Here is a 24,644-nt window from a genome sequence, read left to right as displayed (position 1 = left end):
GTCTATACACAAAAAAAGACGTCCAAAAGAGATGGTCATCATTCGGTGCTTAGTGGGTATTTTACCTTTCAGGTGAGGATTTTCAGAAGTTATTTATAGGCCCACTACATTCTTAGTGCTCTGTAGTGTGGAACAATAGAAAACCTCCACAGTAGTAGGCTGTGTGTCGTGTGTGGGTGATGCCAAAGATTCTGGGCCCCTCCCCACCCTCCTCTCACACAAAAAGAAGAACCCTGGCCTTGGGGAACTTCGCACCTTTGTCCTGTAATTCAGTGGCTACATTGGCACCTCCCTTGTCATGTGTCTCCACAGGGCTGCTGTTGATCATTCACACAAAACAAGGGTGGACCCTGACTCATTGTTTAGGTTCAAAGGTATCTGCTGGTGTGAAAGAGGGATTAGAGGATTATCCCTCATTACCCATTACCCTTTGATTGACCACAGGGGCGTAGTGGGAACACTCATGCAACAATCGGTAATGTAGAACAGGGTTGCTTGTGCCCTAACAAAACACAATTGGAATTTGTGATTTATTGACGTCATAGGCTGAAAAGCATGCTCTAAACTTTCCAGAGGGGTATTGAAACGAGATGTTGGTCAGATACCAATTTAACCTTTCAGCTGAGGAGCTGTGTTGGGATGTATTTGACCTTTGAGCTCAGGAGCAGAGGAGTAAGGAACCCTGGGACGGCCACACAGCGGGGGGAACGCCAGGCCAGAAGACTCTGTAGTTACAGTAATGGGAAAGGGAGGCACTTACACAGCAGGAGTCAATGCTGTGCCAAGAAGTAATCAACTGTCCCTAACTGTCACATGCTTCACTTGCAGTTCAAAATTAGGCTGGAGTGGAACCTTTGAGTCTGGATAGACCTATTGGAAACAGGTGCTTTCAGCTCTTGTAATTTATATTGGTATTTTTTGTGTGTGTGTGTGTGTGTGTGTGTGTGTGTGTGTGTGTGTGTGTGTGTGTGTGTGTGTGTGTGTGTGTGTGTGTGTGTGTGTGTGTGTGTGTGTGTGTGTGTGTGTGTGTGTGTGTGTGTGTGCGCGCGCACATGCCAGCATGCAAGCTAGCAAAAACTGTATGCGTAAATGTTGTCCCTATAGAAAAACTAAAATGAGATAAACTGTGATAATGATAAACTTGTGGTGGTTATACTATTTGCACACCTGCAAGTTTATCAGGTGCACAATTTAACAGAATCTACTGAATTCTTGTCTAAGTTACTTAGTAGCTATATGGCACCAGTTTATCAACTGATACACTAGTTGCAATCATGTCCAAACAAAGGATTGATAGGACAGGACAATTAGGTTTTAAACGTTTACCCAGATAGAGGTGCATACGCAACCAGCAACGACATTGACCCCCTGATCCCCCATGGGGAAATCCCATCCCAGAGCCCACTGACCCCTCCCCTCAGATACTGCAACTCAATAAAGTCCGATGGCAGGGGAGCTGCTTGACATCGCAGCAGCAGCGCGAGCACACTCCAACAGCAATCGCGAGTGGTGTGCACCAATGCAAATGATGTGTGGCTGATGTTTGATTTAGTTTCTAAAGTAAAATCAGTGTCTAAATTCGTCCTCCAATGCATGCGGATTTGAGACACTAATTTTATATAGCCTATCTCTACCCTTATATGAATCAATTACACGGATGAATTTGATAATGGTGGTTTTATTGCATCAACGTGCGTCGGCGATGGTTCTTGCTTGGGGTTATTGTATTTTGGCCGACACAACTTTTTCTAACTTCACTCTGGATAACGAAGTTCAATCCAGCTTCATCCAGCGCCGTCTGCGGAACCAGGAGCGCCGGGAGATACAGCGAGAAATCCTCTCCATCCTGGGGCTGCCCCACCGGCCCCGGCCGCACATCTATACCAAACATAACGCAGCCCCGATGTTTATGCTGAATTTGTACAACGCTATTTCCACTTATGGACAACAGCCCGCCGGCTACTCATATTATAAACCCGTCTTCACGACCCAGGGACCCCCGATGGTGACCCCCCAAGACAGCAGTTTTCTCAATGACGCGGATATGGTGATGAGCTTTGTCAATATTGGTATGTCCTTATCATCACCCTATCCAGAGACGTATCAATTCATTTCGATGGATATGAATTGAGAAGTTATTGTTTAGTCTACATTATCTCATTAATGCTGTAGCATAAAACAGCTTTCCCAACATATCTTACTTTATTTTTTAAAAGCAAAAATCATTTTAGTTCACCTTTGCGCAAGAGACGACGCAGTCTTGACACAGGCTCTTAATCTCTTTAAACTGGTTTTTACTCAACACATCTCACATGAACATTACCAAGACGTTACCTAAACTGCTGTTTATGTTTACTTTGTGATATCTGATACTGGCACTGTCATGCTGATAGTTTACAAAACACTCTTAATGCTTGCTTTGACTCATTCAGTGACTCAATGTCTCATCGCTAGGGTGGCCTACATTTCATTGGAAAATAGTTTTGAAAAACACTTCTCTCAGGGGTTCTCTGTGGACCTGTCTGGTCTGTAGGTCTGCTGAATAGGAGAGCAAAGGTCAGACGAGGTGAAGTGTGGGTGTGTTTTAATGCTTGGACAGAGCACTGCTGAGGATCCAGTGGTGCTCCCAGACAACAGTCTCTCTGGGCTTAACCTAGCCTTATAGCACAGGAGTTGACTGAAAAAAACAGGCTTACTTCCAGTTTACCTGTTAGCATAAGGATTAAAGAGTGAAAGCTTTCTTCAATGCCTTTTTGTTGTCTGAAGGCACTTTGCAGAAAGGACAGTACTGTTGAACCCGAAGTGCATTAGCTAAGTGTTTGTCTGTGTGCATGACGTTCGATTTGTGTACAGCTCCTAAATGTGGAGGCTTTGAGGTAACTTTCCCTGTGCTTCCGATAAGACTGCTCTAAGACTGTTCTGCATTCTGAGTTGTAAATGTTATGACAACATGGCTGTATCCGATTTCCCCTGAATCCTGTTAAAGCTCTGGGAGACCGGCTTCAGCAAGGCTTTGTTTCGCATGACTAGGATTTGAACAGGCATTTCAGTACCCTGGGGAGGGCAGGACAAGTTGACAGGGAGATAAAGACTCAGGTACTGCATCTAAATACTCTTTACAGGAGACAGCTGGCAGTGTGTGTGTAAATCAAGGGGAGGGGAGGGGGGGTGCTTCCTTGGACATGATTGCGTTTCTAAAAACCCAAATCCTGCTTTTGTTTCCTTTGGAGATCTCACTACGGGTCTGATATCACTAAAGTGAAACAGTAGACGGAATGGTGCCTGTGACTCCCACCCGGATGTGGCTTTTCTTCCATAGACAGGGCTTACAGGTTGGGCTTTATGGCCTGCTTTACATTTACATTTCAGTCCTTTAGCTTATCCACTTATCCAGAGCAATTCACAGTAGTGAGAGCATTTAGTTTCATACTGGTTCCCCATGGGAAACAAACACTGGCATTGCAAACACCATGCTCTACCAACTGAGCCACACAGGACCACTGTATGTGTTAGGATGTCAGTTTATCATCAGGAATAGATATGGCACTTTTACACTTTTATTCCAATTCACGTGAGAATGTACAGAGTGACCTTGTTAGAGAGAAGTGCATTAACTCAGCAAAAAAAGAAACAGCCCTTTTTCAGGACCCTGTCTTTCAAAGATCATTCGTAAAAATCCGAATAACTCCACAGATCTTCATTGTAAAGAGTTTAAATACTGTTTCCCATGCTTGTTCAATGAACCATAAACAATTAATGAACATGCACCTGTGGAACAGTCGTTAAGACACTAACAGCTTACAGATGGTAGGCAATTCAGGTCACAGTTATGAAAATTTAGTACACTAAAGAGGCCTTTCTACTGACTCTGAAAAACACCAAAAGAAAGATGCCCAAGGTCCCTTCTCATCTGCGTGAACGTGCCTTAGGCATGCTGCAAGAAGGCATGAGGACTGCAGATGTGGCCAGGGCAATAAATTGCAGCTGATCGTCCTCGCAGTGGCAGATCACATGTAACAACACCTGCACAGGATCGGTACATCCGAACATCACATCTGCGGGACAGGTCCAGGATGGCAACAACAACTGCCCGAGTTACATCAGGAACGCACAATCTCTCCATCAGTGCTCAGACTGTCCACAATAGGCTGAGAGAGGCTGGACTGAGGGTTTGTTGGCCTGTTGTAAGGCAGGTCCTCACCAGACATCACCTGCAACAACGATGCCTATGGGCACAAACCCACGGTCGCTTGACCAGACAGGACTGGCAAAAAGTGCTCTTCACTGACGAGTCGCGGTATTGTCTTACCAGGGGTGATGGTCAGATTTGCGTTTATCGTCTAAGGAATGAGCGTTACACCGAGGCCTGTACTCTGGAGCGGTATTGATTTGGAGGTGGAGGGTCCGTCATGGTCTGGGGCGGTGTGTCACAGCATCATCGGACTGAGCTTGTTGTCATTGCAGGCAATCTCAACACTGTGCATTACAGAGAAGACATCCTCCATCATGTGGTACCCTTCCTGCAGGCTCATCCTGACATGACCCTCCAGCATGACAATGCCACCAGCCATACTGCTCGTTCTGTACGTGATTTCCTGCAAGACAGGAATGTCAGTGTTCTGCCATGGCCAGCGAAGAGCCCAGATCTCAATCCTATTGAACACGTCTGGGACCTGTTGGATCTGAGGGTGAGGGCTTGGGCCATTCCCCCCAGAAATGTCTGGGAACTTGCAGGTGCCTTGGTGGAAGAGTGGGGCTCACAGCAAGAACTGGCAAATCTGGTGCAGTCCATGAGGAGGAGATGCACTGCAGTACTTAATGCAGCTGGTGGCCACATCAGAAACTGTCTGTTATTTTTTATTTTGAACCCCCCCCCCCCTTTGTTCAGGGACACATTATTCAATTTGTGTTAGTCACATGTCTGTGGATGGAACATTTTCAGTTCATGTCTCAGTTGTTGAATCTTGTTATGTTCATACAAATATTTACACATGTTAAGTTTGCTGAAAATAAACGCAGTTGACAGTGATAGGACGTTTCTTTTTTTGCTGAGTTTGAAGGGCAGAGAAAAGAGAAAGAAAGATAAGGAAACACAGTGCCCCAATCCTCTCATGAACCAATGGCCACTCTCCTGTTGATTGGCAGTCTGTTTTCCCACCATTCTGTAAAGAGCCAGTCATGGTGGTCTCTGGAGTGATCGCTTAAAGCCAAACTGGATTAAGGCATTTCCCCTCGACAAACCACAGCTTCCAGTGAGGGAAAGAGAGCTACTCTTCCCCCCTCTCTCTACTGTATGTGCAGGTATATAGGTGGCCAACGTTGACGCTTCTTGGAAATTATGGAATTTCTTCAGTTTTATTTGTTTTGTGCCTTTCACTTTCTAAACAAATTAACGTGGAAAAGCTTTGTCTTCCAATGCCCATTATTTTTGGAATTAGATGCTCGACTACCATGGCCATGGAGTGTATGCACATGCCCACAGACTCAGTGGTGTTAGAATCTCCAACCACCATCCAGTCTGCCCACTACCAATATGTATTCATCTCATGTCCATGCAACACATCTGACCATACAGATGCAGTTTGACTGCACGCATCTGTAGCTTGCCTGCCCATCTGTGTGATTATAATAGAGCTATAGCGATACTGAATACAGAGCTCAGGCCTGCTTTAGCAGTCTGACTATATTCTGACTGCATGGTTCCTGGTTGGACTGAGTTGACCTGCATTCCTGCACTGCTAGTGCTTCTTGCTGGGAGTCTGCCATAGGCTGATACAGATGTCTCTGGGATGTTCTTGTTCCCATGAGAACACACCTGCAACATATGGGAATAGGAGACAGGCCTATCCGTCATCTTTCACAGCTCTCCATGTGAAATGAAATAAAGAAGATTATGCTGTATAGTTCAATTTTGACGTATAACAGTTTTGGGATTTAAAAAAAAGGGTTTTATAGTATAGACATAATGTAACTGTAAAAATGTATTACCTTTAAATGTGGCATGAATACAACCATTCATGGTGTTTTCATCTGATTGTCAAACAAATCACTTCAAAAAGTAGGTTACCTTCACACATTCATCCAAATTAATTCCAGCATCTGAACAGTGTGTTGTGCACCCGTCAACTTTCCTTCAATTCGCAGGAGGTTGAAACTATCTCACTGGAGAAAGGATCCGAGCAAATGCAAAACAGTGCCCCTCTGTCTTACTATATGTATCGGATGCTGTCTGGCTAAAAAATGCCATACTGTTTTTGGCCAGACAGCATCAGATTCATGGGCTACACATGCATGTCCTCTGCCTCAATGATAATAGCAGTATTATCTGCAGCACCTGTCTTTTTACTAAAGAAATGCGTTTTGTATCAAATCAAATTGTATTTCTCACATGCGCCGAATACAACAGGTGTTGAACAGGGAGTACAGGAGGTGACTAAGCACACCTTACCGCAAAATGCTCACTTACAAGCCCAACAATGCAGTTTTAAGAAAATAGAGTTAAGAAAACATTTAGTAAATAAACTAAAGTAAAAAATAAAAAGTAACAATAAAATAACAATAATGAGGGGAACCGGTACTGAGTCAATGTGCGGGGGTACAGGTTAGTCAAGGTCATTTGTACATGTGGGTAGGGGTAAAGTGACTATGTATAAATAATAGACAGCGAGTAGCAGCAGTGTAAAAACAAAGGGGTGGGGGTCAATGCAAATAGTACGGGTGGCTGTTTGATTAACTGTTGTTAAGGAGCCTTTTGGACCTAGGCTTGGCGCTCCGGTACCGCTTGCCATGCGGTAGCAGAGAGAACAGTCTATGATGGTGACTGGAGTCTTTGACAATATTTGGGATCTTCCTCTGACACCACCTAGTATATAGGTCCTGGATGGCAGAAAGCTTGGCCCCAGTGATGTACTGGGCTGTACGCACTACCCTCTGTAGTGCCTTACGGTCCGATGCCGAGCAGTTGCCATGCCTGGTAGTGATGCAACCGGTCAGGATGCTCTCGATGGTGCAGCTGTAGAACTTTTTGAGGATCTGCGGACCCATGCCAAATATTTTCACTCTCTTGAGGGAGAAAAGGCATTGTCGTGCCCTCTTCACAACTTTCTTGGTGTGTTTGGACCATGATAGTTTGTTGGTGATGTGGACACCAAGGAACTTGAATCTCTTAACTACAGCCCCGTCGATGTGAATGTGGGTGTGTTCGGCCCTCCTTTTCCTGTTGTCCATGATCACCTCCTTTGTCTTGCTCACGTTGAGGGAGAGGTTGTTGTCCAGGCACAACACTGCCAGGTCTCTGGCGTCCTCCCTACTGGCTGTCTTATCGTTGTCGGTGATCAGGCCTACCACCGTTTTGTCGTCAGCGAACTTAGTGGTGGTGTTGGAGTCGGGCTTGGCCACGCAGTCGTGGGTGAACAGGGTGTACAGGAGGTGGCTAAGCACACACTCTTGAGGAGCCCCCATGTTGAGGACCAGCATGGCAGATGTGTTGTTGCCTACCCTTACCACCTGGGGGCAGCCCGTCAGGAAGTCCAGGATACAGTTGCAGAGGGAGGTGTTTAGTCCCAGGGTCCTTAGCTTAGTGATGAACTTTGGGCACTATTGTGTTGAATGCTAAACTGTAGTCAATGAACAGCATTCTCACATAGTTGTTCCTTTTGTCCAGGTGGTAAAGGGCAGTGGGGCGGCAGGGTTAGAGCGTTAGAGCTAGTGGTTAGAGCGTTGGACTAGTAACTGGAAGGTTGCAAGTTCAAACCCCCGAGCTGACAAGGTACAAATCTGTCGTTCTGCCCCTGAACAGGCAGTTAACCCGCTGTTCCTAGGCCGTCATTGAAAATAAGAATTTGTTCTTAACTGACTTGCCTGGTTAAATAAAGGTAAAATAAAAAAATAAAAATAAAAAGTGTGGAGTGCGATTTAGATTGCATCATCTGTGGATCTGTTGGCGGTATGCAAATTGTAGTGGGTCTAGGGCTTCTGGGATGACGGTGTCGATGTGAGCCATGACCAGCCTTTCAAAGCACTTCATCAAATCAAATTGTATTTGTCACATGGTTAGCAGATGTTAATGCGAGTGTAGCGAAATGCTTGTGCTTCTAGTTCCGACAATGCAGTAATAACCAACAAGTAATCTAACTAACAATTCCAAAACTACTGTCTTATACACAGTGTAAGGGGATAAAGAATATGTACATAAAGATATATGAATGAGTGATGGTACAGAGCAGCATAGGCAAGATACAGTAGATGGTATCGAGTACAGTATATACGAGAGATGAGATATATGAGATGAGTATGTAAACAAAGTGGCATAGTTAAAGTGGCTAGTGATACATGTATTACATAAGGATGCAGTCGATGATATAGAGTACAGTATATACGTATGCATATGAGATGAATAATGTAGGGTATGTAACATTATATAAGGTAGCATTGTTTAAAGTGGCTAGTGATATATTTTACATCATTTCCCATCAATTCCCATTATTAAAGTGGCTGGAGTTGAGTCAGTGTCAGTGTCAGTGTGTTGGCAGCAGCCACTCAATGTTAGTGGTGGCTGTTTAAGAGTCTGATGGCCTTGAGATAGAAGCTGTTTTTCAGTCTCTCAGTCCCAGCTTTGATGCACCTGTACTGACCTCGCCTTCTGGATGATAGCAGGGTGAACAGGCAGTGGCTCGGGTGGTTGTTGTCCTTGATGATCTTTCTGGCCTTCCTGTAACATCGGGTGGTGTAGGTGTCCTGGAGGGCAGGTAGTTTGCCCCCGGTGATGCGTTGTGCAGACCTCACTACCCTCTGGAGAGCTTTACGGTTGTGGGCGTAGCAGTTGCCGTACCAGGTGGTGATACAGCCCGCCAGGATGCTCTCGATTGTGCATCTGCAGAAGTTTGTGAGTGCTTTTGGTGACAAGCCAAATTTCTTCAGCCTCCTGAGTTTGAAGAGGCGCTGCTGCGCCTTCTTCACGATGCTGTCTGTGTGAGTGGACCAATTCAGTTTGTCTGTGATGTGTATGCCGAGGAACTTAAAACTTGCTACCCTCTCCACTACTGTTCCAACGATGTGGATAGGGGGTGTTCCCTCTGCTGTTTCCTGAAGTCCACAATCATCTCCTTAGTTTTGTTGACATTTAGTGTGAGGTTATTTTCCTGACACCACACTCCGAGGGCCCTCACCTCCTCCCTGTAGGCCGTCTCGCCTTTGTTGGTAATCAAGCCTACCACTGTTGTGTCGTCCGCAAACTTGATGATTGAGTTGGAGGCGTGCGTGGCCACGCAGTTGTGGGTGAACAGGGAGTACAGGAGAGGGCTCAGAACGCATCCTTGTGGGGCCCCAGTGTTGAGGATCAGCGGGGTGGAGATGTTGTTGCCTACCCTCACCACCTGGGGGCGGCCCATCAGGAAGTCCAATACCCAGTTGCACAGGGCGGGGTCGAGACCCAGGGTCTCGAGCTTGATGACGAGCTTGGAGGGCACTATGGTGTTGAATGCCGAGCTGTAGTCGATGAACAGCATTCTCACATAGGTATTCCTCTTGTCCAGATGGCTTAGGGCAGTGTGCAGTGTGGTTGAGATTGCATCGTCTGTGGACCTATTTGGGCGGTAAGCAAATTGGAGTGGTTCTAGGGTGTCAGGTAGGGTGGAGGTGATATGGTCCTTGACTAGTCTCTCAAAGCACTTCATGATGACGGAAGTGAGTGCTACGGGGCGGTAGTCGTTTAGCTCAGTTACCTTAGCCTTCTTGGGAACAGGAACAATGGTGGCCCTCTTGAAGCATGTGGGAACAGCAGACTGGTATAGGGATTGATTGAACATGTCCGTAAACACACCGGCCAGCTGGTCTGTGCATTCTCTGAGGGCGCGGCTGGGGATGTCGTCTGGGCCTGTAGCCTTGCGAGGGTTAACACATTTAAATGTCTTACTCACCTCGGCTGCAGTGAAGGAGAGTCCGCATGTTTTCGTTGCAGGCCATGTCAGTGGCACTGTATTGTCCTCAAAGTGGGCAAAAAAGTTATTTAGTCTGCCTGGGAGCAAGACATCCTGGTCCGTGACTGGGCTGGTTTTCTTCGACACTGACGTGAGTGCAACGGGGTGGTAGTCATTTACACAGGTTAACTTTGCTTTCTTGGGCACAGGGACTATGGTGCTTGAAACATGAAGGTATTACAGACCCGGTCAGGGAGAGGTTGAAAATGTCAGTGAAGACACTTGGTAATCTTTCTGGCCCCGCGGCCTTGTGAATGTTGACCTTTTTAAAGGTCTTGCTCACATCGGCTATGGAGAACGTGATAACACTGTCGTCCGGAACAGCTGGTGCTCTCATGCATGCTTCAGTGTTGCTTGCCTCGAAGCGAGCATAAAAGGCATTTAGCCCATCTGGTAGACTCGCACCACTGGGCAGCTTGCGGCTGGGTTTCCCTTTGTAGTCCATAATAGTTGGCAAGCCCTGCCAAATCTGACGAGCGTAGGATTCAATCTTAGTCCTGTATTGACACGTTGCCTGTTAGATGGTTTTTCTAAGGGCATAGCAGGATTTCATACAAGCATCCAGATTATTTTCCCGCTCCTTGAAAGCGGCAGCTCAAGCCTTTAGCTCGATGCGGATGTTGCCTGTAAACCATGGCTTCTGGTTGGGATGTGTACATACGGTCACTTTGGGGACATCGTCATTGTGTAAGCACTTATTGATGAAGCCGGTGACTGAGATGGTATACTCCCAGTATAATCCCAGAACATATTTCAGTCTTTGCAGGCAAAACAGTTCTGTAGCGTAGCATCCGCATCATCTGACCACTTCCGTATTGAGCGAGTCACTGGCACTTCCTGCTTTAGTCTTTGCTTGTAAGTAGGAATCAGGAAGATCGAATTATGGTCAGATTTGCCAAATGGAGGGGGAGTAAGAGCTTTGTACACATCTCTGTGAGTGGAGTAAAGGTGGTCTTGAGTTTTTTTTCTCCTCTGGTTGCACATGTGACATGCTGGTAGAAATGAGGTAAAACATATTTAAATTTGCCTGCATTAAAGTCCCTCGCCACTAAGAGAGCTGCTTCTGGATTAGCATTTTTTTGTTTGCTTATGGCCTTATACATCTCGTTGAGTGCGGTCTTAGTTCCAGCGTCGGTTTGTGGTGGTAAAAAGGCGGCTATGAAAAATATAGATGAAAACTCTCTTGGTCGATAGTATAGTCTACAGGTTATCATGAGGTACTCTACCTCATGCAAGCAATACCTCAAGACTACCTTAATATTAGACATCGCACACACCCCCATCCCATGGAAAACCCAACCAACTATATATTATCTGTGTCGTCGTTCAGCCACAACTCGGTTAAACATGAGATATTACAGTTTTTAATGTCCCTTTGGTAGGATAGTCTCGTTTATTCTCCAGCGATTGCACATTGGCCAATAGAACGAATGGTAGAGGTGGGTTACCCACTCGCCAAGTAATTCTCACAAAGCACACTGATCTGCGACCCCAGTATTTCCTTATTTTCTTCATCGGAATGACTGGGATTTGGGCCTTTTGAGCAACTTTATATCTTTCGCGTCAGACTCATTTAAGAGAAATCTTCTTCCAGCTCAAGGTGCGTAATCGCTGTTTTGATGTCCAGAAGATCTTTTGGGTCATAAGAGATGGTAGCATCAACATTATGTACAAAATGAGTTTCAAACAATGCAAAAAAAACACACAAAATAGCACAATTGGTTGGGAGCCTGTAAACCGGCGTCATTCTTCACCCTAGAGTCTAAGGTCCGGGGCTGGGTTTCTACTACCTCGTCGAGAACAGGTTTCCCTAATCAATTAAAATCAAATGTTATTTGTCACATACACGTGTTAAGCAGATGTTATTGTGGGTGGCGTGAATTGCTTGTGTTTCTTGCTCCAAAGGCGCAGTAATATCTAACAAGTAATATCTAACAATTTCACAACAATACACACAATACAAACAAATCCAAAGTAAAGGAATGGAATTAAGAATATATAAATATTTGGACGAGCGATGTCAGAGCGGCATAGAGTAAGATAGGATAGGATACAGAATATACACTACCGTTCAAAAGTTTGGGGTCTCAGAAATGTCCTTGTTTTTTAAAGAAAATCACTTTTTTGTCCATTAAAATGACTTAAAATTTATCAGAAATACAGTGTAGACAATGTTAATGTTGTAAACGACTATTGTAGCTGGAAACGTCTGATTTTATTTTTTTATTTTTTTTATTTCACCTTTATTTTAATGGAATATCTACATAGGCGTACAGAGGCCCATTATCAGCAGCCATCACTCCTGTGTTCCAATGGTACGTTGTGTTAGCTAATCGAAGTTTATAATTTTAAAAGGCTAATTGATCATTAGAAAACCCTTTTCCAATTATGTTAGGACAGCTGAAAGCTGTTGTACTGATTAAAGAAGCAATAAAACTGGCCTTCTTTCGACTAGTTGTATCAGAAATCAAGGTAAGACGCAGATGCAGAACAGTTGAATAAACAATGGTTTATTAGACCAAGGGACAGGCAAGGCAGGCAAGGGTCAATAATCCAGAGAAGGGGCAAGGGTACAGGTCAGCAGGCAGGGTCAGGGGCAGGCAGAGTGGTCCGGCAGGCGGGTACAGAGACGGGAAGACGCGAGGGTCAAAACCAGGAGGGCAAGAAAAAGAGAGGCTGGGAAAAAACAGGAGCTGACAGGACAAACGCTGGTAGCTTGACAAACAAGATGAGCTGGCAACAGACAAACAGAGAACACAAGTATATACAAGTGGGGCAAAACAGTATTTAGTCAGCCACCAATTGTGCAAGTTCTCCCACTTAAAAAGATGAGAGAGGCCTGTAATTTTCATCATAGGTACACTTCAACTATGATAGACAAAATGAGAAGAAAAATCCAGAAAATCACATTGTAGGATTTTTAATGAATTTATTTGCAAATTATAGTGGAAAATAAGTATTTGGTCACCTACAAACAAGCAAGATTTCTGGCTCTCACAGACCTGTAACTTCTTCTTTAAGAGGCTCCTCTGTCCTCCACTCGTTACCTGTATTAATGGCACTTGTCCACAACCTCAAACAGTCACACTCCAAACTCCAATATGGCCAAGACCAAAGAGCTGTCAAAGGACTCCAGAAACAAAATTGTAGACCTGCACCAGGCTGGGAAGACTGAATCTGCAATAGGTAAGCAGCTTGGTTTGAAGAAATCATATGTGGGAGCAATTATTAGGAAATGGAAGACATACAAGACCACTGATAATCTCCCTCGATCTTGGGCTCCACGCAAGATCTCACCCTCGTGGGGTCAAAATGATCACAAGAACGGTGAGCAAAAATCCCAGAACCACACGGGGGGACCTAGTGAATGATCTGCAGAGAGCTGGGACCAAAGTCACAAAGCCTACCATCAGTAACACACTACGCCGCCAGGGACTCAAATCCTGCAGTGCCAGACGTGTCCCCCTGCTTAAGCCAGTACATGCCCAGGCCCGTTTGAAGTTTGATAGAGAGCATTTGGATGATCCAGAAGAAGATTGGGAGAATGTCATATGGTCAGATGAAACCAAAATATAACTTTTTGGTAAAAACTCAACTCGTTGTGTTTGGAGGACAAAGAATGCTGAGTTGCATCCAAAGAACACCATATCTACTGTGAAGCATGGGGGTGGAAACATCATGCTTTGGGGCAGTTTTTCTGCAAAGGGAGCAGGATGACTGATCCATGTAAAGGAAAGAATGAATGGGGCCATGTATCGTGAGATTTTGAGTGAAAACCTCCTTCCATCAGCAAGGGCATTGAAGATGAAACGTGGCTGGGTCTTTCAGCATGACAATGATCCCAAACACCCCCCCCTGGCGTCCTACCTGGGAGCATACCAGATTGGATGTCGGCGATGAGGGCTGGGTCCAGGATGTCGCTAGCGGAGACCCAGCACCTCTCCTCCTGGCCATAACCCTTCCAGTCAACCAGGTACTGGAAACCCCTATCCTGTGGTCAAACCCTCAGAAGGTGTCTCACCGTGTACGCCGGATGGCCATCAACGACATGGGGAGGAGGGGTTGGCCTGGAAAAGGAAGACAAAGGAATGTGAGACACAGGCTTAATATGGGACACATGAAAGGTGGGGTATTGGGTACGAAGGTTACGGGGCAAAAGAAGACGAACAGCAGAGGGGCTAAAGACCTTGGAGATGGGGAAAGGGCCGATGAACCGGGGGGACAATTTGCAAGACTTCACGCACCTGATCCTAGATCAGCTCTCCTACTCTAAGATTATTAATGAATACAATCCAGTGTGTTTGACCTGCTGTGGTGTTCATGACCTGTAAAATTACCTCCATGGCGATAGAAATTGGAGAACCCCAGGAAACATTGGAGCTGCACCCTGGACGTAGGCTGAGGCTAATCCATCACAGCTATAACCTTCCTGGGATCTATCTGGACAGATTATGTAACCCATAAAGGGGATGGTGGAGCAAAGCCTACCATCAGTAACACACTACGCCGCCAAGGACTCAAATCCTGCAGTGCCAGACGTGTCCCCCTGCTTAAGCCAGTACATGAACTCGCACTTCTCCGCCTTCACAAACAGCTGATTCTCCAGAAGGTTTTGAAGGACCTGCCGAACGTGGAGCACATGTTTTTGAGGGGAGCGGAACAAGACGAGGATGTCATCAATGTAGACGAAGATGAACCAGTTCAACATGTTGCGGAGAGCATCATTCACCAGAGCCTGGAACACAGCAGGAGCGTTGGTGAGGCCAAAGGGCATGATTAGATACTCGTAGTGGCCACTGGCCATGTTGAAGGCAGTCTTCCACTCGTCCCCCTCTCGTATCCGCACCAGGTGGTAGACATTCCGTTGATCCAGCTTGGAAAACACAGTGGCCTCATGAAGTGGCTCGAAGGCTGAGGAGATGAGGGGTAGTGGGTAACGGCTCTTAATGTTGTTGAGTCCCCGGTAGTCAATGCACGGGCACAGGGTCTTGTTATTTTTCTCCATGAAGAAGAAGCCCGTGCCGGCGGGGGAGGAAGAGGGACAAATAAATCCAGTAGCTAGGGAGTGGCGTGGTGCAAGGGAGAAGGTCAATCCTGCAGTCATAGGGTCAGTACGGCAGAAGCAACATGGCCCAAGCCTTGCTGAACACCTCCCAGAGGTCCTCGTACTCCGCGGAAATGGCGGAGCGGTCTGGGGAACCTTCCGAGCCCCCAGGAAGATGTCCCGGGTCAGGTTGTGCTGACTTCAGGCAATGGGCGTGGCACAACAGGTTCCAGCCATGATTGCACCAGTAGACCAGTTAATGAGGAGATTGTGTCATTAAAGCCAGGAGAATCCCAATGTAACGGGAATCAGAGGATACTTAATGAGCAGGAACTGGATAGCCTCGATGTGGTTCCCTGAAACCCGTAGGTGACTCTGACTAAAGAGTGCCCGTCCAGCGCTCTAACATCCATGGGAATGGAGAGGGACTGAGTGTGGATGTTCAACTCGGATGCCAGGGTAGTTTCCAAAAAACTCTCGTCAGCCACAGAGTCAATGAGAACCTGGAGAGATTTGGACTGGTCTCCCCACAGTATAATGTCATGAAAAGGGGTGCGAGCAAGGGAAGCAGGAATGTTCTCCATATGGCCCACCAGAGTCCTTTCTCCTACCGGTGAGTCTGGCTTCTTTAAAGGACAAGAGGACACAAAATGACCAAGAATCCCACAATACAGACAACTCTTTGTGTCGATCCTGTATTGCCATTCCAGCTCTGCCTAGTGGCATAGGCTCAGGAAGTGATGACTCGGCCGTCTTCCGCAGCAGGTCTTGAAGCCTCCGGTCCTCTCTGCAATGAGACCGTCGGGAGCTTCCGGGTTGACTTAGAAGCAATGATATCCCTGGACGTGGGAGCGAAATCCATTTTCTTCTCCCTCCGTCATTCCTGTAATCGCCCATCGATACGGATGGTCAAAGCGTTGAGGAAATCGAGCTCCGTAGGTAACTCCCGGGCTCCAAACTCATCCTTAACCTCCTCCGAGGTGCCGTGCAAGAACATATCATACAGTGCCTCTTGATTCCAAGAACTCTCTGCTGCCAACGTGCTGAAATCCACCGCATAATCAGCTACACTGCTGGATTAGCTTCCGGGTGGCCTCTCGCCCGGGGAACGTGGCATCAAAGACCTTCCTCACTTCTTCCACAAAACCCTCCAGACTAGCGCATATGGCCGGCTGTTGTTCCCACACGGAGGTAGCCCAGGTAAGAGCCCTCCCGGACATCAGTGTGTTGAGGTAGGCTATCTTGGAGCGAACCGAGGGGAAGGAGGAGAGCTGAAGCTTGAAGATGAGGGTACACTGAGCTAGGAACGCCCGACAGGTGTTCGGCTCTCCATTGAAGCATTCCGTCAGAGGTATGCGGGGCTCCCGAGAAGGTGGAGTGACCGATGAGCCGGCAATGCTAGTAGCTGTGGAGCTTTGGGGTTACAACCGTGCTAGGCGACCTCCCTGACAATCCGTGGAATTTCTCCAGCAAACTGGCCAATGCCCAGTCATGGTGGTCAGCCAACGTTTGGACCCCCTCTCCAAGGCCACGAAGCAATTTCTCGTGCCTACCGAGGGTGGCTCCCTGGGTGGAGATGGCGTTGCGCAGCGAGGCCGTGTCTGCTGGGTCAGTCATGGCCAGTTCATACTATCAGAAATCAAGGTAAGACCCAGATACAGACACGTTGAATAAACAATGGTTTAATAGTCCAAGGGGCAGGCAAGAGACAGGACATGGCAGGCAAGGTTCAATAATCCAGAGAAGAGGCAAGCGTACAGGTCGGCAGGCAGGGTCAGGGGCGGGCAGAGTGGTCCGGCAGGAGGGTACAGAGATGGGACAGGCAAGGGTCAAAAAGAAAAGCTCATGAGGCCCCTTGATGATGTGAGGCAATTGCCTCTTCTGCCTAATGGTAAGTCCGCCAGTGTGTGAACCCAACAGGCTAAATTGAAAGCTGACTGTTTATCATGGTAATCTGATTTTGGGGGAGAATAAGGAGATTACACCAGGGATTTATTCTCTATACTCATAATACTATAATTCCTCCAATTATTTTTTAATCCCTTTTTGAAAGATTGCTTTATTTTTCCGTTGGACACGGTTTTAGCTGAAATGCCAAGCAAGGTGTAAGGTTGTTTTGGTGGATAAAGTCATCTGATCCAAGAAATAGGGTTTTCGAACATAAACCACTGAATTTTGTCAAACTTCCACCAGTGGCGTCCGGTGCTGTTTACGGATAAGGGAGGACAATATATATATATTTGTAGCATGGCCTTATTTCTATTACAGCATATTGGATGACTGTCATTCATATTCCATTCACCCAGCTCAGTGTATCATTATATACATAAGTACATAATACTCCAATTCTCCTGATACCTATGAGGTTGCTACAACCTATTCTATGAATTAAAGTTTATAATGTATGTAGGTACACATGTCAAGAAACAAATTTGAGTAATCAAGATGACAGACAGTGGCACATTCAGTGACACAGTCTTGGCACACTCTTGCTTTCATCTAGCTGATCTAGGGTGGAATCATTAGTCCAAACAGTTGCAATCAAAAGTTTATATTGGACAAATTCATGTAGGTTTACCCCTGTTTCAGGTGCCATATGGAATTGTTTCAAAGTCATACCATGGATCATTTAGCAATTTGATTTAGGTATCCAATTTCTTTGTATTTTTTATTATTTGATCAAATGTAGAATTTGGCCTTTACTTCTATATAAACATGCATTGAATAACACATTAATAAATGTCAAATAAGACAGTCCAAAAAATGTATCATAAGGAATAAGGTTTTGTCTGTCCTTTATATAAGAAAGCTCAGGCGATATATATATTTTGTTCACACATAAAACCCCTTGTAGTTTTGTGGCAATGTTTTATTTATTTCATCCATTCATTTGAATGGTTACTTTTAGACGAGGCCATGGGGCTTGTGGCCAAACTGTTCGGATGCTACAGACGTTTTTGTGAGAAGACAGGTTTTCGGGATGTCTCCTAGTTTGACAGACAGCGCTGTAACTCTGCCACTTTCCACCGCAGAAGGGCGACATAGGTGAATGTGGCGTATTGAGATTCAGACATTGTAAAATAAAATATCTCTGGCTTGAACTGAGGGATTTTGATGGAGATTTTTTTATTGTTACTTCGATTGACACAATATTCTTGTTTTTGTATTTATTTACGGATAGCCAAGGGCACTCTCCAACACTCAGACATCATTTACAAACTAAGCATGTGTGTTTAGTGAGTTCGCCAGATCAGAGGCAGTAGGGATGACCAGGGATGTTCTCTTGGTAAGTGTTGAATTTGACAATTTTCCTGTCTTGTTAAGCATTAAAAATGTAACGATAATTTTGGGTGTCAGGGAAAATGTATTGAGTAAAAAGTACATTATTTTCTTGAAGAATGTTATCAAGGAAAAGTGAAAGTTGTAAAAAATATAAATAGTAAAGTACAGATGCCTCCAAAAACTCTTGAAATAGTACTTTCAAGTATTTTTACTTAAGTACATTACACATCTGGCTGTCTGCCAGTCAGTCTGTGTTTCAGCTTACTGATTTTCTAGGGTTTAGTTGTGCCTCTGATGTAGGATATTCATAAACTTCACCCATATCTTTTGATTGGCAGCTGAAAATTATTAACGCCAGCACGGCAAGTTGAACCCTTCGTCATGAGCAAAGAAAAGTGTTGAAATGCCTCACAAAGAGAAGTTTGCATATCTGAGGGCTGATCTCTGGAGCTAATGGTCCCTAACGTAAACACACCAAGTCCTTACAAGCAATTATTGCCTTCATAAAAACGCCCCTGGTTTCTTTCCAGCGTTTAATTGCGGTCAAACAAATGACTAGCAGGGTTCAGAATGCTCTTCTTTATGGCGTATGTGTGTGTTGTGCATGTGTGTGCGGTTAGATGTCGTTTTAAGGGGTTTAAAGCATTTTGGTGCATGTGTGCTGCATTAAGTTGTGTGTCTGCTGTAAGAGGGTTAATGCTATTGTGTGTGTGTGTGTGTGTGTGTGTGTGTGTGTGTGTGTGTGTGTGTGTGTGTGTGTGTGTGTGTGTGTGTGTGTGTGTGTGTGTGTGTGTGTGTGTGTGTGTGTGTGTGTGTGTGTGTGTGTGTGTGTGTGTGTGTGTGTGTTATCCGGCACTGAAACACTACCAAGGCATGAGTGAGACAGACGTATGATGTCATGGCGGCTGCCAGTGGGCAGGATGTGTTTAAGGTGGGTAATCATCACTCCACTCTGCACACCTCCAGTGTGGGAAGTCCCCCATTGCTCCGGAGACCTCCACCAAACTTTCCAAGGACAAACACATTGGGTAACACTGTAAAAACATGGCGTTGGAACCTCCAGGAAATCTTTGGCTCTGCCCCACCACCATTATTCTGGAAACTCTGAGAGTAGCTCAGCTGTTTCAGGGCAGGGTGGGATAGCGTGGATCTCACTGGTGGCCCTTCAAAATTTAAACTGTTGGGATTTATCAAGCATACTCTCAGAAAGCCCATTCATATAAATGCTATTTTATAGCTTTATCATTACCTCCAGAGTATAGTACTTTACGTATAGTGGTTAAATTATGGAAAACATACTGTACACTGAGTGTACAACACATTAGCAACACTTTTCTAATATTGAGTTGCGCCCCCTTTTGCCCTCAGAACAGCCTCAATCTGTCGGAGCATGGACTCTACAAGGTGTCGAAAGCGTTCTACCGGGATTCTGGCCCATGTTGACTCCAATGCTTCCCACAGTTGTGTCAAGTTGCCTGGATGTCCTTTGGGTGGTGGACTATTGTTGATACACACGGGAAACTGTTGAGCGTGAAATACCCAGCAGCGCTGCAGTTCTTGACACACAAATCGGTGCGCCTCGCACCTACTACCATACCCCGTTCAAAGGCACTCAATTATTTGTCTTTCCCATTCACCCTCTGAATTGCACATGTACACAATCAGTCTCAATTGTCTCAAGGCTTAAAAGTCCTTCTTTAATCCTTCATCTACACTAATTGAAGTGTATTGACATCAAGGTGACATCAATAAGGGATCATAGCTTTCAACTGAATTCACCTGGTCAGCCTATGTCATGGAAAGAGCATGTCTTGTATTATCAGTGTATTGAAGATGATGACATTATGACCATAGTGTTTCTGCAGGGTGTATGTCTGCATGTGCATGTGCATTGGATTGGCTGCTGTGGTTTTCCAGTCAGTGCTTTTCTTGTGGTCAGCACATGTGTGCAATTTAAACATAGAGCCAAATTGAGCCTTGAGTGTGGTTTTCCTCCCACATTGGCACATTATGCAGACTGATGTTTAGATCAATCAGCTCTCTCATGGAAGCAGGAGTTTCCTATTTTTGACACAGTGCTTCCTATATGTGGGCTGAGCAATGTGGATCAGAAGACTTTGATTCAGCGACAGTTTTGACAGAATTAAACCATGGACTGGATTCCGATCTGATTGTATTCACAGCAGTGGGTGTGTTGGGACACATGCACCCCCACTGTTTCAAAAGACCAGGGGATGTGGCGAGAAAAGGGAGGTGCCTTTAACCATCCAGCGTCTGTGTTAGTTGTACAGCTCATAATGGGTGAGGTTAGCCATTGGAAAAAGCTGATCCGGGGTGAGTTGGTATCAGTAGTGAGTAACCTCTTCTCTTCCCCATCTCCTTTCATCAGCTAAGCTGGATCAGGATGTCCTGTCTTCTCAGCACAACAGGGAATTCCGCTTTGACTTGTCCCGGATCCCAGAGGGAGAAGCTGTCTCCGCTGCAGAGTTCCGAATCTATAAGGACTACATCGGAGAACGCTCTGAGAATGAGACCTTGCACGTGAGCGTGTACCAGGTGCTACAGGAGCCCTCTGACAGGTGACGCCTCTTCCATTAATCTTTGTGTGTGTGTGGCCTTATAAAATGATATACCACTCCCTGAAACAGCAGAGACGCCACCTTGAACAAATAGAGCACCCCCACAATGCCCACACCTCCACCATTCACTTAATGCCCCTTCTCCATTACCTAACACCCCTCCCTTATCCCAACCCCTCTCTTCCTGGAGAACAGACCACACTAGGCGTTTTGATTGTAGTGAACAATGGTTGGATTTCTCCAACGAGTAAAAACACCCCCTTCTCTCCAACACACACAAACACACAGCTTGTCATGCTCGGTGACATCAGAGCTCAGTCGTGTGTAGGCATGGCCTGTCCCACAGCGGTGACGGTGAGGCTATAAAGGTGCTGAGAACAAAAGCATTGTTATTCAGAGACACGTTTGCCTTTCATACAGACAAGGCAGCAAGACAAAGAGACAGCCTGAGGAGTAAGCCTGGGGGCCTGAAACTCAATCTGCAAACAAAGCCATTGTCTGTGAGATATGCCCCAATCAGTCTGGGAATTTTCATCTGTGATAAAGAGAGAGCCATTATTAAAAGAGCTATCGGCAGGGTTAGATCGACACTGCGTGTTGTCTCTTGTTTTGGATTTCATGTATCCTGTGTTCTCTCTGGGTGGCTAATCTTTACTGTTATTAGAATATGAATCTACCATCTAGATCAACTTTTATATAACTGCTTTACTTTTACATACTGCACTAGATAGCATCACACCTGGTACTGAGGAGAAGGGTTTGAATTGCAATGTGAAGTGGCAAGGCTATACAGTTATGCAGATTTGGGGCGGCAGCGTAGCCTAGTGGTTAGAGCGTTGGACTAGTAACCGCAAGGTTGCAAGTTCCAACCCCTGAGCTGACAAGGTACAAATCTGTCGTTCTACCCCTGAACAGGCAGTTAACCCACTGTTCCTAGGCTGTCATTGAAAATAAGATTTTGTTCTTAACTGATCTTGCCTAGTTAAATAAAGGTAAAATTTAAAAAAAATTTAGTCAACCAATGTTAGAATTTAGAGCACACTTCCTAGGTCAGAAACTCTTTGTTGTGTATCTAACTGTTAGACTGCATGTGCTGTGTATCTAATGTTAGTAGTCTGCGTGCCCCGTAGTAGTGACGACTACCTGTTCCTTCTGGACACGCGGGTAGTGTGGGCTGCAGAGGAGGGCTGGCTTGTGTTTGACATCACGGCCACCAGTAACCAGTGGGTGGTGAACCCGGATCAGAACCTGGGCCTGCAGCTTGCTCTGGAGAGTATGGACGGTGAGTCACTGTCAGAGTTAAAAGGGTGCTGTATGTCCACTTGTCCAACAGAGATAGAGCTCTATGGCTGGTACACACCCACCACATAAGATTGAACTGAAGCATACCAATATCAAAGACGATGTATTATATTGACAAGATATTCGAGTGACCGCTCTAACAATAGAAATATATGTCCTCAACGATGGAAGGCACACGAGAACAGATGGAACCGTTCTATCCAATGAGAGGGCAGATATGCGTGTGAACAACAGACGCAACTATGTTGCTTCTCTCAAAGTTGCCGGAATGCCACGTGCATCCACTTGTATCAGTACATTTGTAACAGCTTAAACTGCTATTCGATCAAATAAGCCTCAGGTAATTTGACACTCTCACATAGACCTCCATTAAAAAAAGGGCTTATCTCACACGGGCAGATTTTGGCCGGAGTAAATCCTCTGGCTTCACCTCTCCCTCTCTGCCCAATGTGTACCCTGGACTGAAATGTGCATGTCTTTCTGTCTCCCCCTACAGGTCAGAGTGTGAACCCCAGACTAGTGGGGCTGCTGGAGGGCAGTGGGCCCCAGGACAAGCAGCCCTTCATGGTGGCCTTCTTCAAGGCAACCGAGGTTCGCCTCCGCAGTGTCCGTTCTGCCCACGGCCACAAGGGGCGCAACCCCAACCGCTCCAAAAAACCCAAGACTCCCCAGGATGCACTGAAGGTCGCTGAGGCTGCAGCAGGTGCACAAACGGAGCACCCACTTGGAGCACAAGGAATCAGTCATCTAGCCACTAGATCTATACACAGACATTATCTGATAAACTTGTAATATAATGATAGAAAAATGGCTGCTCCTTTGACATGTTAGAGTACTTTGTGTTGATTAAAGCATTCAGGCTATGGATAATAGATAGCATATACCAAGATACAGTGCTCACAGTTGATTGTGTTGATTCATCTGTAATGTTGTTCATATGACCCATTGTCTTTCAGAGACCCTCAGCACAGACCCGAAACAGGGCTGTAAGAAGCATGAGCTGTATGTCAGCTTCAGAGATCTGGGATGGCAGGTACAGTACTACGACTCCTTCTATCACACCAGTCCTGTTCTGATCTGAGCACGTCCTCCTCCTCCTTTCTCTGTTCACCCACTTAGATAGGTGTTTGACTTCACTAGATTCAATGACATCTGCATCTCCGTTGGTTGGATGTGCTGTTGTTATGAGTCCTATCACTTGTCCTCTCAGGACTGGATCATTGCACCAGAGGGCTATGCGGCGTACTACTGCCAGGGTGAATGTGCCTTTCCTCTGAACTCCTACATGAATGCTACCAATCATGCCATTGTGCAGACTCTGGTAAGAATATTCATGGTTTTCATGAATCATATCATCATGTACATTTCTGAGGGGGTTGAATATGGCATTTACTCAGGGTTTCACTGTAGGTTCTCTAGCTCCGTTGTAAATATAACCATTCAGCAGCTGATTGAAATTCTTATATTCATTTTGTGAAATCAAAGCGCTCTTTGATGTCTCACATCCTGTGAGAAAACCTGCTTGAAGTATCAACACACATTTTCCCACACACTTGAATCTTTCTAATTGTGCATGATTTCCCTGATACTGGTGTTATATTCTATCCCCCCCCAGGTCCACTTCATAAACCCAGAGACAGTGCCCAAACCCTGCTGTGCCCCCACCCAGCTACATGGCATCTCAGTCCTCTACTTTGACGACAGCTCCAACGTCATCCTGAAGAAGTACCGCAACATGGTGGTCAGAACCTGCGGCTGCCACTGACCACCAACAGAAAAATCCTTCCCAGGATACACGGGGGCTAGTAGAGGAAGATAAGAAAGAGGGGATGGTGCAGGGAAATTAATTTACTGCCTGATCTATAAGGACCTGTTGCTTCAGGACTTGCAGGAAGACCAACTTCCTTTATTATTGGCTGCAAACTGACAAGTACATAAAGTACTGGCAAAGATGTTCTACTTTATTGCCTTGGTGCATTGAAACAAGTAGAGCCATATTGCCTTAGTGCAACTGCAAAGAGGATCTTTGGCATCTGGACTGTATACACTACATGGTGCATGACACACAGGATCAAGAATGCTCATCTAGAGACCATCGTAGAATTCCCAGTCAATACCATGGAGGAATGAAACATCAGACATTGAACTGTCGTCAATTTATTTATAAGCTCATTTTACTTCAGTGATCAAAGTAAGGAAAGCGTTGATGAATACAAAAAGTCAGCCCCGAGGACAGAGGCATGAGACTCAAATGAAATGATAGAGATGCTCAATAACTGCTACAAATTTAGAATCGAGCAATTGTTTGTTTGTCCACGAGCAGACATTTTACAGTGTCTTTTAAAAAGATAAGCTCTGCTGTGTGCACTCTGCGTCTCTGTGTAAAAACATTGCATTAAACGGTCTACAAAAATGTGTTTACTTTGACACATGATTATTTATTTTACAGCATACATTCTT

At 45.5% G+C, this 24,644-nt stretch overlaps 1 protein-coding gene across 4 annotated transcripts; it reads left to right on the top strand.

The window, feature by feature from the left end:
- The first annotated feature begins 1,480 nt into the window (after positions 1–1,480).
- Positions 1,481–24,637, top strand: LOC118400129 (bone morphogenetic protein 7-like). Of its 4 annotated transcripts, none has more exons than XM_035796655.2 (7): positions 1,481–2,069; positions 20,693–20,882; positions 22,016–22,164; positions 22,681–22,887; positions 23,141–23,217; positions 23,395–23,505; positions 23,800–24,637. In XM_035796655.2, exons 1-7 carry the CDS (start codon positions 1,658–1,660, stop codon positions 23,947–23,949), a joined length of 1,296 nt encoding a protein of 431 aa, XP_035652548.1. In that variant the 5' UTR covers positions 1,481–1,657; the 3' UTR covers positions 23,950–24,637. The 4 variants fall into 4 exon arrangements, with proteins under 4 accessions (XP_035652548.1, XP_035652547.1, XP_035652546.1 ...); XM_035796654.2 differs by having other exon boundaries at positions 22,013–22,164; positions 23,800–24,635; XM_035796653.2 differs by having other exon boundaries at positions 23,395–23,943.
- Positions 24,638–24,644: the final 7 nt, after the last annotated feature.

Source organism: Oncorhynchus keta, chromosome 21 (assembly GCF_023373465.1).
Source record: "Oncorhynchus keta strain PuntledgeMale-10-30-2019 chromosome 21, Oket_V2, whole genome shotgun sequence".
Lineage (NCBI taxonomy): Eukaryota > Metazoa > Chordata > Actinopteri > Salmoniformes > Salmonidae > Oncorhynchus > Oncorhynchus keta.
The sequence above is the reverse complement of the archived record's forward strand: the minus strand, read 5'-3'. Positions and strand labels throughout refer to the sequence as shown.

Excerpts from the sequence above, each read along its gene's own strand:
- LOC118400129 (XM_035796652.2), top strand. The coding sequence starts at position 1,658 with ATGAATTTGATAATGGTGGTTTTATTGCATCAACGTGCGTCGGCGATG. Across the intron at positions 22,165-22,680 it reads TGCTCTGGAGAGTATGGACG|GTCAGAGTGTGAACCCCAGA; the intron begins GTGAGTCACTGT and ends CTCCCCCTACAG. Across the intron at positions 23,218-23,394 it reads TCAGAGATCTGGGATGGCAG|GACTGGATCATTGCACCAGA; the intron begins GTACAGTACTAC and ends TTGTCCTCTCAG.